The sequence below is a fragment of the Nipponia nippon genome, unplaced genomic scaffold (assembly GCF_047370975.1).
Source record: "Nipponia nippon isolate SJK-2023a ecotype South Korea unplaced genomic scaffold, ASM4737097v1 scaffold_12, whole genome shotgun sequence".
Taxonomy (NCBI): domain Eukaryota; kingdom Metazoa; phylum Chordata; class Aves; order Pelecaniformes; family Threskiornithidae; genus Nipponia; species Nipponia nippon.
In genome coordinates, this window is record NW_028262313.1 from 8,918,975 (window position 1) to 8,932,084 (window position 13,110).

At 52.6% G+C, this 13,110-nt stretch overlaps 1 protein-coding gene across 2 annotated transcripts; it reads right to left on the reverse strand.

The window, feature by feature from the left end:
- Nucleotides 1-5,359: 5,359 nt before the first annotated feature.
- On the reverse strand, nucleotides 5,360-10,615 carry HMGB3 (high mobility group box 3). Of its 2 annotated transcripts, none has more exons than XM_087749108.1 (5): nucleotides 10,486-10,615; nucleotides 7,486-7,642; nucleotides 6,825-6,964; nucleotides 6,093-6,267; nucleotides 5,360-5,531 (listed from the first exon to the last, which is right to left on the reverse strand). In XM_087749108.1, the coding sequence occupies exons 2-5, from the start codon at nucleotides 7,633-7,635 to the stop codon at nucleotides 5,388-5,390; spliced, it is 609 nt and encodes a 202-aa protein (XP_087605234.1). In that variant the 5' UTR covers nucleotides 7,636-7,642; nucleotides 10,486-10,615; the 3' UTR covers nucleotides 5,360-5,387. The 2 variants fall into 2 exon arrangements, with proteins under 2 accessions (XP_087605234.1, XP_087605235.1); XM_087749109.1 differs by lacking the exon at nucleotides 10,486-10,615 and adding an exon at nucleotides 9,573-9,708.
- Nucleotides 10,616-13,110: the final 2,495 nt, after the last annotated feature.

Consider the following 13,110-nt stretch of genomic DNA (forward strand, 5'->3'; position numbering starts at 1 on the left):
ACAGGCACCCCCTTACCACAGTTAATGCATTTTCATCTCTCAACATCAACAAGACAAAGATTTGCTTTTATACATCCCAGCCTCCAAAGGTCTTAACCCCACCGCAGCACCAGTTTGCTGCTCTACACAACACCCCACTCCCCAGTCCTGGGGGGGTCACTTGCCATCTCTGCTCCAGCTTAACAGAAAGCCTAACCCTGGTTTAGCTACTTCATAGGCCCTTCTGTGAGGCTGTACCACATCCAGAACAAGAGGAGGAGGTACTCACCACCCGAGAGACGTAGCTGTCAGCTCCAGCAGGGCTGGGGCTGTTTCCCCCTGCCTAATTTAGGGATCCAGGTGCAGGAGGATGCCCAGGGAAGAGCTCTTAGTAGCAGACAACTCCAATCAAGATCATTAGCACAGGCAAGGAGCCACCTCTCATCCACATCCCACTTTAGCATGTACATATCACACCTATCAGAAGGATGACATGTTTGCAGAGTGCTTTTGAACACAGGTCGCCAAATGTTGCTCAAGCAGGGGCAGGCGCACACTACGCTCCCACCAGAGCCCAGCCTGCCAAAAAGGGATGAAGACACCTTGTAGGGCATGAAACCCCCCATCAGGCATGCTGGTTATTCAGTCCCTTCTCCACTGCAAGCTGAAACATGTTTAGAGAGCAACCGTTTGGTAACGGGGTCTCCAGCACACTTTGTTTTGCAGCGCAGCTGCAATTTGCAATTCAGTTTATTGCATTAAAATGTGGTGCAGCCCTAGCAGAAAGAAATAAATATGTCACTTGTCACAGCTCCTCCTGTTATCTTCTAGAGGAGAGTGAGCTCGGGCTAACATTCATAGAGGGGAGCGTGGGGCTTGTCAGAAAGCAAACGGCAGCGCGGCCATAAATGCAGCACCTTGCTCTGGCCCCAGCAAAGCCCGCGGGGAGGTCCCATCCCAGCCGCTTCTCCTGCTCCAAGCCCTGCTTCCCAAAACCCTCAGCAGAAGAAGGCTTACTCGGGGGATGCTTCTCTGCCTGTGGAACAACAGCCTGCCTGAGCAGAGGGAAAACACAAACTCAAGGCGGCTGCCAGAATTGTGCTGGAGGTTGGAAGCAAAAAGCCATTCACCTGCCACCGCCTGAGCCAGAGCCAACAGAAGCCCTCGCACCTCGCTGCTCTTCCTGCAGGGTTTATTAGAAGTGAATAAAACCATATAAAAATCAGTTGTTTAAAGGGAGCAGATAAGAGAGATGTTTCAACTCTGCCTGTATCCCCAGTACAATCCCCAAAGCAGACTCTCACCTTCCTATGGACCTCCGTTAGAGCTGCAGCCGTTTGCTGCTAATTGATTCAATATGCATTTGGACTAGGATTTTTAATTAATTTTATTACAGAAAAATTAATGCACTGCTTCCCCACAGATGCATTAGGATACTGACATGAGCAGTAGGAAACCATCCTGCAGCGTGGTTTTCATTCTGACTGCTTGCGGGGAGCTAACCCCGCACCAGCAGTGGGGCTTTCCCCATGCAGTCCCTCCCCTGGAGCCCCCCCTCTAGTCTAGGGGCTCACATTCGGCTCACACCAAATATTGACCACATTTCAGTTTAATTTAGAAATGTATAGGCTACAGAGCAGCAGGAGAGCATCGCTCCTCTGCCTCCCAGGTCATGCTAACAGACTGCTGGGCTCATTGTCGGCAGAGGCAGGCTCCGGCCTGCACAGAGCAGTTCGGCAGTCCCGTTCATCCCATCACTCCCCACTTGGTTTGATTTCACAGGGATGTGGTGCATTTTGGCAGCGACTGCGTTCTCAAGACTACGTATAGTCCCAAGTGCAAATCAAACGGTACCAACCCTGGGAAATGACCTGCACGACGTGGGTCAGCGCTGCCGGGCAGCACCCTGCCTGCCTCTGCCCCACAGCAGCACCGGCAGATGCTTTCCCTTGAGCAAAAGCTTTCACACCTCTGCCACTGTTTCAGGCATCCAGAGGGACCGCTCCACCCAGTTGAGCCATCCTCTGCCTCCCCAGAGCAGCAAGCAGGCTTTAACAGCTGCAGTACTGGCACCCTCCCTTTTTCTTAACAGAGCCCCTCCTCAGCCTGGCTTCAGCAGGCACGGGGGGATGCAACAAATCACATTTCGCATTTTGGGAACACAAGCGGTCTCGCAGTCAGCTCTGTCAAATTCTGCAAGGAAGAGTTTCTCTTCAGCCCTCTCCTCCCTTTCCCCAAATCTATTTTATCATTACCCTTCTCTACATATAATGGAGTTAATAAGAGACATATTTACTCTGCTTGGCTTGGGACTAAAGTCAAACTAGAAGTTTTAGCTGTACAGCAGCCCAAAGCAGAAATGTCTGCTCTGAAACAGCACAAGCATTTCAAAGCAGAGAGAAAGAGCATTTGGAGGGTGTTCCATCAAAAAAATGGAGCTGGGTGAAATTAAGCAGTTCCCAATATTGGACATGACATCCCGGAACACAAAAACCAGTGGTGGTGGTGGAAATCATGTGTTATTTATATACATTCACACTATGGTATTTATCAATGGCAGAGCACTGGGCGAAGAAACATCATCACTACATCTGCAATATCCAAATTTCAGTCCCCGGAGTCCTGCACTAGCATTGTATTGAACAGCATCCCCGAGGCATGCCATGTTTTAGAAATGTGCAGAGCAGGAATAGGTAGCGCACCATAAAGGTCCAAGACCTTAATCAAGCCCTGCAACTCGATAGATTTCCAATATAACGAAGACAAAGAGGTGTCAGCTCTGGTTCTTATTTGCTAATACTATCAATAGGGGCTCAGCTCACTAGCAGTTAATTCAAAGCCAAGCTCGATTTGCACAGCAGTGATCTACACTAATTCCCATATGTGGCTAAGGGGAGATTTTGCCAACTAGACAATAGAAACAGTATTACAGCTCCTGAAATGATGCCATCACTTTTTTCTTCTGCTCCACCACTTCCCCATCAAATTTCCACGTGCTGGAATCTCCAGTCATCTTCTCCCTTGCATCAGAAGACGTGCAGAAAGGGTAGCAAATACAAAGGTACCTATTTCTTTTCCAGATGCAGCTTTATTGAGGCTTTTAAAACGCAACTTCCCATAAGACAGGGGCCAATTTCACACTTGGTTTTTTGTGCATTAAAGACACTAAGAATTGCCATAATTAAGCAATTATAGAAGTATTTCTAAGTGATCCAACTGTAACTTAGCCTTAAAAAAAAAGTTGCTACATGTTGCTACGTTTCATAAAAGCTTATTAGCTTGCTTCATCCAATACCAAGTTTTGCTTGGTTTTGCTTTCAGGTTCTAGCCCACCTCAACACTAGGTCAGACTGTTTTGCCAAGATATGATGGTTGTTGAGAAGTCACAGGAAACCAGATGTGCTACCCAATTAGGCAACGGAGCAGTTTTATCCACATTAGAAGTAGTTACTGCCTGTAAGCCTGGCCCTCATTAATCTGCAGTTTGGCTCAAATGCAGCAGTGGCAGCAGCCCGTACCCACAGTTTACACTAATGAGTTACCCTGTCCTCTTAAGTCAGCTGTACACGGCAGCCCACAACTTTGACCTGCTATTAATGCAAGTATCCTCACACCCCCATCTCCTCTTCGCTGCCAAGCAAACACCAACTGCTAACTACAGCCAGCACAAGGACGGAATTCAAGGGTAGCAAGAGGGTGCTATAGTTTTCTCAGTTCGTGCAGTTCCCGTGCTGAGGAAAAACGAGGTTAGAGTCACCAGCTAGAGACCAGGTATTACCTTTCCCTTCCAAGGGCTGCAAAACATCCCCAGCTTGGATTTGGAAAGACGACAAGACTGCGACACAGCCAGCCGGTCACCAAAGGGGAAAGAGACCTGCACCGCTCCCCCAACCCACCTCACAGCACCCAATTCCTATTACAACTTTTGTCGTGAGAGAAAGGACACAGACTAAGTACCTGCACCACGCTCCTACTTCAGCAGGGAATTAGACTAGGCGCCTGGCTCCTGCCACGAATCAAGAGGCTAGAAAAAACCACAAGTCTGAAGCAGTTTAACACAGGACAAAAAAGGCACATTTTAATATGTACAGCAATGCATTTGGGCTATAAATTTACCCAACACAACTGAAAAAAAAAAAAAATCCAAACTATGCTTTTATACTTATTCCATGGTGTCAGCCTCATTCCTAGCCACCTACCTTTCTCTGCATCTCTGAATGCTGCTATATACACACACAAACAAACAATTACGTCATGAATGTTCATTTAGGCTCCCAAGTTCAAGTAATAAAGTTCAAACTTGCATAGCATCTTATGCCACTCAGCCATAAACAGTTACGATTGCATATTAGCTGGAGCAGCCATCTCTTTCAATTCAGCCAGTTTTGGCTGGCCACCATTTTTTTTATTTTTTTTATTTTTTTTTTAATCCTTGAGTCAGAATGTTTCCTAAGTCACCAGCCCTGAGGGATGCCACAGACTTCATAATGAACCTCTTGCTGTTGTTAAGATCCTTTTAAACCAGAAATTTAGAGTGTTGTCAAGAACAGTTTTAAAAATGTAATACTGTTTATTTTGCTTCAAAAACATTTCAGCATTCTAAACATACAAAAAAAACAGAACGTTGCAAATTCGTTTAAGTACAGAGTGTTTTTGAACTTCAGTTGCTGCACTGGCTCTTCACTTAGTTGACGATGAAGAGATGTCTACAGTTTCAGTTTAAAAACTACCGCACTTAACTAAAAAAATCCATACACTTCTCATGCCAGCTGAACCCCCTTCCACAACTAAGAATGGCAGCAGAATGCTATTTCACTATATACAGAAAGACAACTTTAAGCTAAATGGACGCCCACTGTAGTGTAAATAGATCTACCCTCACAGTGCATGCTTTGGGCCATGGCACCCCGGGGAACGTACAGCCTTTCCAAGTAATCACTGCTCCTCTAAGGCATCATAACTCTAAGCATGTACCACAAGAATCTGTCTAGTTTTTACAAACTATAGATATGTACAGTTTATAACCCAGGATTTTCTAGCCAATAACCATATAGTAACACCACCTTACAAATTAAAAAAATGCTTGAAACATTTTTAAATGCTTTGTTACACCAACAGCAAAGTGCACAGAGTTAGGAGAACACTAGAGCGCCTTTTCATTTTAAAAATGTTTGGAAATATGTACAACTTTGATACAGTTTCAGGGTGCTCACTACACCCATGGCCACTTCATGTAAACCAGTTACAATTTCTAGAGCACTTTTAGAAACTACAACGCGATCGGAATCCAAATTTTTTTTTAATTAAGCCTAATAAGGGCAAGAGACACCATCTCAAATAAGAGGTGCTTCGTTTATGGTGTTTCCCCTACTCTATGGTATTCACATGGAGACAAGTATTGTACAGTTTTATTCATCATCATCATCTTCATCCTCCTCTTCTTCATCCTCCTCCTCCTCTTCGTCTTCTTCCTCTACCTTTTTCCGAGCAGCTTTGGTTGCTGCTCCCTTTGCGCCATCAAACTTTCCTTTAGACTTGTAGTCTGCAACATCCTGCAAAGTCAAGGGGATGTCTTAATTTGCTCTAAGCAGCAAACACATACAGCATTTGTACAGCAGCGGGCGTTAACGTAAAGGGACTGGCCTTCCACAGCTGCACCCCCAAAAGGGGAGACAGCCAGCGTTACAGCACACAGGTATGCAGACACCTAAGCGTACGCAACTGCCGCCGGATGACGGAGGCCTCGAACCCTGCGTCCACGGTTATTCCTTTGAGGAGGAGAAGAGAACCCAGCCTCTCTTGAAAGTTTCCTGCTAACGGGACAAAGCTCCTTTAACAGCACAGCAAACCCTTTGCTGGAGCAACACGAGCAGCCGCTGCTGCACATCACTGGGGGAAAGCTCTCCCTCCTGGCTGGAAGCCACCCGCGGCTCTCTGACCTGCTCTGTCCCAACGTACGCAATGTTCGGCTACGTAGCACGTAGCGCACCCAGAACAGGTCTGTAAGCTGGCGATGCTCACTACGCTGGGGCCACCTAAGCTGGGTCTATGTTACAGAAACACATCAACACAAGAGCCGGTATGGAAGAGGCACAAGTGAAAACTAGCCTTACCTTCTCGTATTTCTCCTTCAGTTTAGCTGCCTTATTATTGTAAGGCTGCTTTTCACCATCGCTGAGGTTGTTCCACATTTCGCCCAGTTTCTTTGCTACATCCCCGATGGATATGCCAGGGTTTGTGGACTTGATCTTGGGGCGGAACTCTGAACAGAAGAGGAAGAAGCCAGACCTTGGGGAGAAGCACCAGAGGACAGTCAGCACCGCAGCAGCACGCCCAGGGAGCACCCCCTCCCTCCCTCACAACATTCACACGTGCACTCACACATTGCGGAGAGACACTTTTTTTTTTTTACTAAAAAAAAAAAAAAACAAACCCACACAACAAAAAAACAACCACACACAAACCCAAACATGTCTTGAGTTTACTTAGGCCCAGACCTGCAGACTTTGCCCAATGCTGTTTTTAATCAAGTGCTGTCTATCCCCTGCACCCAAGTTCAGCTTAGATACACAAGTCTCACTGTGACCCGGTCATTTCCACGTCTTCCATCACTACAGGTTTAAGGGTACCAAGTACTGAGAGTTCCTGTTAGTGTTCTACGTGCTCAAGATTACAGGCTGCCCAGAAGATTTACGAGGCAGCATCAGTAAGCTATGAATATTACCAATACCACGATACCAACAGAATGCCCCATCTACTTCCTTTACGGAAACTTATCACCTGTGTTACAGGGTGTGAAAACAAACCAAAATACTTATGCATTTAATGCCTTAAAAGTTACTTACGGTGGTCGTTTCGGGGCGTTGGGGTCCTTCTTCTTCTTGCCACCCTTAGCCGGTCCGTAGTCCTTCATTTCTCTATCATATCGTACCTTATCCGCCTTTGCCATTTCATCAAATTTAGCCTTCTCCTTGCTTGACATGGTCTAAAAAACCAAAAAACAAGTCACCAAACCCGTGATTACCCAACTGTTCGATAGCTGGCAAACTTTAAGTAAACAAGCCAACACATACCGACTCCATAGGGGAATTTCAGAATTTGTTTGTTTTCTAACTGGACCACCTTGGGGCCGAAGGTCCTGTACCGGGGACCGCAGCCACAGCTGGCATACTCAGCAAGAGGGAAGCAACGGGAATAGGGCAAGCACAGCCAGAGTCCTCCTCGAGGACACTGGCCTGGAGGGAGGGAGCTGCTGAAGGGTACTGCTCGGGAACGCGGAAAAAAGGCCAGGCCGTAGCAGAAGCACCCAAACGGGCAGATACGCTGGGCTGAAGCCTTCACGATCATTACAGGAGTGAGCAGCACCCGATCAATGGCCGGGACACCTTGCCAAGACGGGCACGGAGACCAAAACAGCACCCGCTCCCTTCACGTTCAGACACACGCACGCCATCCTAGCAGATACCGTAAGAAGGTATCCCTTCGGGAAGTCACAAACTAAGGTACCTTCCACCTCTCCGAGCACTTCTTGGAAAACTCTGCAAAGTTGACGGGAACCTCTGGGTTCTTTTTCTTGTGTTCTTCACGGCACGTCTGCACAAAGAAGGCATAGGCAGACATCTTGCCCTTGGGCTTCTTCGGATCGCCTTTAGCCATCTTGACTCTGTAGGGAAGAGGGGGACAAGGGAAAAATATAACAAGCGAATGCATGTATGGACGAATGTATATATGTATGTGTGCGTACGTATATGGTGTGTATACACCATATACACACACCATATATGTATGCACACATACACATATATATACATACATACACACCACCATCCCCTGAAGCGCTGTCCCATCCGTAACACATCCCTTCCTTCCCCCCAACACCTCTTACCATCCCCAATACAGAAACTTAAATTATTCTTCCTTGACACTCGGGTTGCAGACTTGAGCCGAGTGAAACTGGTCACTGGATTTAAGTTTTACATGGATATATATTTACATCATGTTCAAGGACTGGAGACAGGCTATTAAATACACGTACTCCTGCCCATTAAGAGTTATATATGAACTGATACAAAATATTTGTTTTAGTTGGCCACCACACTAGGGCTTGAGTGGCACGCACAGTGCCAGGCTATGACTTATCCCTTTAGTCGCTGGGGTTCACGTGTTAGCAGCTGCTGCCCAGGTAGAAAGGCAGGACGGATTACGCCCCCCGTAAAAGTGCAATAACCTTTTATACGTAAGAAGGTATGCAACTAAAGGCTAGTTTTAAACACAATAGGAGCCGTGGAGCTCTGCGAGGTGAGCAGCGCTTGCTCTTGCTCCACCAAGTGACACATGTTCAGAGGCGTAGTGGTCAGTGCAAAGATGTGATTAGCAAGTCACCGAGAGGAGGATGCTAACTTTTGGGCTGTGTTTCTTTCCCCCTCTTCTGTATTATTCCCCCCCCGCCCCCCCCAAAAAAATATCCCGCAGCAGTATTTCCTATTTACAGCTTCTCAAGCGTTTGAAAATTTCATTTTTATTGGCACGAGGTTAATATTTAATCGCGGCTATTAACCCCCTCCACGTGCAGCGAAAGCGGCTTTAGAAAGCCGCCCTCTCCCGCCCGGGCCGCTCCCGGAGCTCGGCGGGCTCCCCGCTGCCGCCCCGCCAGCGCCGGGCGGCGGGAGGCGAACCCGCGGCCAGAGGGGAGAAAGCGGCCGGGCCGGGCCGGGCCGGGGCGCGGAGCGGGGCCGCCGCCTGCTCCCGAAGTTGGGGGCGAGCGGCCCGCCGCGGCCGGCCCGGCCTCCGCTCCGCTCCGCTCCCCTCCCGCCATCTTCTCCCCGCCAAGGTCACCGCGGCGGCCGGGCTCCGCGGCGCGGGGCGCGGGCACCTGCGGCGGGGCCGGGGCCGGCGGGCGGAGGGGGCAGCGGCGGCTCCGCCAGACGCCAATAATTCATCTTCCATTTTGTGAAATGCCTCCTGATGAAAGAAAGTGCCCCTGAAATGCGGCGGGGCGGCGGGCGGGGGGCGCCGGGGGGCCGGGCGGCGGCCGGGGGCGCGGGGCGCCGGCCCGGCCCCGGGCGGCCGGTGCGAGCGGCAGCGGGAGCGGCGGCGGCGGCGGCCGCGCTCCGCGCCCAGGGCCGGCCCCGCTCGCTAAGATGGCTTCTCCCGGCGCCGCCGCCGCGCCGCCGAACAAAGCCGCGCTCCCCCCCTCCGCCGCGCTCGGCCCCCCGCGCCCGCCGCCCCCGGCCGCCGGCCCCGCCAAAACGCCGCCCCCGCCGAGAAGGGGCTCCCCGCTCGGCCCCCCGCCGGGCGGCGGGGGCGGCGGGGCCGGGGCGCGGGCGGGAGGCGCCCCCCCCCCGGCCCCTGCCTAGCGCAGCGCTCTCTAACAAAGGCTCCCGTGCAGCCATTATCGCCGCCGCTACGCTCCTCCGCGCCGCCAGAAAAAGAGTGCGGAGAGCCCCGGGGCGGCCCCCCGGCGCCCGGCCGAGGGCGCGGGGCGGTGGGGAGAAAGGAGCCGGGGCGAAAGCGAAAGGTTTGAGCCCCCCGCGGGGCGCCGGGAAGGAGATTTCCCCCGCCGCGACCCCCCTCCCCATCCCTATGCCGCTTACACGTCTTTCTTCCCTTCGCCGGGGCTCTCCAGCGCCAGCCATATTAATGCCCACAGCACGGGCGGCGCGGCGCGGGGAAGAGGCGATGCGGGGCCCCGCCGCGGGCGCAGCCCCGCCGGAGACACCTTCCCGGGCAGGGGAAGAGCGGCGGAGGCAGAGGCGAAGGGATCGGGGGAGTTTGGAGGCGGCGGCGGCGAGAAAAAAACTGCTTCGCCGGGACAGACGGGCGCAGCGCGCAGGGTTTATCCCTGTCAGATGCTAAAGCGACAGCCATATTAATGCAGAATAAACAGCGGGCACGGCATTGCGCACGGCCGACAACTTTCCCACCGCCGCCAGCCCCACCGAGCCCACCCGGGGGAAGGGGGCAAATAAAAGCCGAGGGCGCCGCGCGTTTTGCCGTGCGACATTAGGAGGCGGCAGAGAAAAATCCCTGCCCGTGCGGGGGAGAAGAGGAGTTAGTCCCGGTGTAGTTGCTGCACCAGCCATATTACTCTCGGCGGCTCGGGAGCCCGGCGCGGAGAAAGCGGGCTACACCGGGGACAGGTAGCCCCTCCGCGCCGGGGGGGGGTCCCGGCGGGGCAGGGGAGGGGGACGGGGGGCAAACGCTGCGCCTCGCCCGCCGCCCCGCCAGCTGCGCGCAGCATCTGCCCCGGCACCGCCGATCCCCTTGCGTGGGGGGGGGCGGGAGAAAGTTTTGGGTGATTTTTCCCGTTTTTTTTATTTAATTTAAAAATTAAAAAAAAAGGAGTAGGAAGGAAGGGAAAACAAAAAAAAATAATAACAATTAAAAAAAAAAAAAGCCCGGGGCAAGGCAGAGCAGAGGGGCGAAGGCGCGGGGGCAGGGCGGGGCGGCGGCGGGGCGGGCAGGGGGCAGCCGCCCCCCGAAAAGTTGCGGCGGGGCTGCACGTACCTGTATTGTTCGCGGTAGTGTGGACGGGAGCTGGAGCGCAGGGCACGACGCGGGGCTCGGCGCGGCGCGGCTCAGCCTCGCGTTGGCTGCCTACGAGAGCGGCCTGATTGGCTGCGGGGCTCTGCCGTTTAAAACAACCTCCTCGCCCGCTCATTGGCGCGCCGCCTCATGAATATTAAGCCCGGCCGCGCGGCGGTTGGCCGGCGCGGGTGAGGTCATTCATTCAAAACGAGCGCCCGCCGGGGAAAGGGGAGCTCGGCGGCGCGCGCCGAGGCGGGGGGAAAGTTGGCGCGGAGATGGGGCGCGCGCCCCCCCCCCCTTCCCCCCCCCCCCCCCCGCGTAACCTCCGCGGCGGGCGGGAGCGGCGCTGCGGCCACCGGCCGGGAACGGGCACTCGCCACGTGGTTGGGGCTGCGCGGGGGAAGCCGGTTGCCCCATTCACAGCGCGGGAGGGATCGGGGCCGTGCAGCGGGGTCGCTTGCGCGGCGCGCGGTGCTCAGCCTCCGCACCCGCGCTGCACCGGCGCAGAGCCGCGGTGACGGGCGCCGGGTCCGGCGGCAGCGGCTGCCCGCGGCGGTGCCCTGTTAGGGCTGAGAGCCGCTGCGGGAGCAGGAGGGCGAGGGGAGCCGCCTCCGCGGGGCGAGAGGGACGAGGGGCAGCCACGGCAGCGCCCCGGGGCGGGGTGGGAGCCCCGGCCTACCCTAGCCCCTGCTTGCGAATTCCTGCCCCGAGGGCCCGATTCCCCTTTCAATGGCACTGTTTGCCGAGCCGGCTACTACTGTGCGTAACAGGGAGGGAAGCCAGCCCAAAATAAACTCCTCTGACAGTCCCAACACGCGATGGATGGAAAAGGAACTACAGAGCGAGAAACTCCCCGGTTGTTGGGGGGGATCAGAGAGCTTCACCCGCTCATTCATCAAATAAAACACCAAAACAATTAACTTGAATTACTCTTTCTAAGCTACTTCCACAATTTGTTTGGTATTAACTTTCTAGGATTGGGTTGTTATTACAGAGGCTGGCTGTGCACAAGGAAATCTGTAAACATGCCCTGCTGACAGAAAGCAACCCGGCGCGGCTCTGGGGCCAAGGGGACAAGACTCCTTTGGCTCTCTTGAAAGAGCTATTTCCTATAGGGCAGCTGCCAAATGGTTAAACTGGTATTAGTGGCTGACCACAATTGTTGGTTGGCTCGGAAAAAAGAGCTGTTATTTTAAGGCTGGAGCGGTAAGACTCAGAAACCACCGCATACTGTTATGGGCTGGGTGTAACTGCCACCCTTCTTTTATGATAGCCAGAAGAAACAGTTGCCCTCTTTAAGGAATAGATAGCGAAAAGAAGCCTCCACCCTGGGCTGAGGTGCTGGCAGGCAGCGGGGTTTACCAGATACTGCCCTGTGGAAGCGCTTATGGCTATAACAACATATGGTCACAGGTTGCCTTTGCCGCAAGAGATCAAAACAAAACAACTGATGAGACGCAGAGGAGTGCCAACCTCCTGCTGACAGATCCGCTGGGAAGCGCGCAGAATTTCACCCAGGATTTTAGCCAAAGTCCTGCCTGGATTTCTCCCTTAGGTACACCTTCTCAGCTGGTCTAGCGAGCGCCCAAATCCAGTTGTCATCCATACACAGAACCGCTGAGGCTTATAGAGACCTTACACCCGTGTCCTTGGGCTTTCCAAGACATACATGGTAAAACCAGCCTTATTAGCCTCTCGCCCTATTTCTGCCTTCTAAAACCAAAAGCATAAAACAAGGGGTTCATTCATAAACATTAATGAGGCTACCTGAGGGACTGTATTCTGTAGCATCATCATAAAATAAGACAAGCAATACTACTGCAGGATAATCTATTTGTAGCTGACAAACATCCCTCTCACCTATTTTTAGGGATACTTTAAAGTGTTTCAAACTAGTTGAATAATTAAGACTTTTTTTTCTTGGCTGTGGAGTCGCACAGTTTTTTGATCTGAAGCACTTTCTTCCTCGAACCACAACCTCATCCTACAGAGCTCACCAAGTTGGGAGCATTACAAAGGCGAGGGGTGGCAGCCCCGATGGACAGGCTTGCTTAGGAGCTTGCTTGGGACAGGCACCTGGTATTGAATGCGCAGCCCTGCTAGGCGTCTCCAGAGCATCCCTCCCGTTTCTCATAGACCAAGGGAAACATTCCCTAAGATGCTTGTTCTAGGAAGGCCAGGAAAGTTTTGACAGCTGGTCAAGGGGCAAAGGAGATATTTTGGTAGCTGAGAGACAGCTGGGTTCACGGTTTTGTCCTAGCACTCGCAGCATGGTTTTGAAAGCAGCGGAGGGCTGAGTGGCAAATGGGTGAACATAACCCCCATAGGGAAAGCTTCTACTCAGCCCCAGAACTGCCACTGCTGAAAGAAATTCTCCTGCAGTGCCCTCTGCCCTGCACATTGCAGCTGGCCCCCGCATCTGAGCACTTTCCTGCGGTGCCCCCAGAAAACAGCCTAGAAAGTTGGCTGAGCCAATCTAACCTTTTGCTGCAACCTCTTCCAGGCCATGCAGTCCCACTACCTCCCACGCCCCAGCTCCAGCCTTCACCTGACCCCTCTGGGAGCCAAGGCAGCTCGCTAACCTAACAAAAAATAAACAAACAA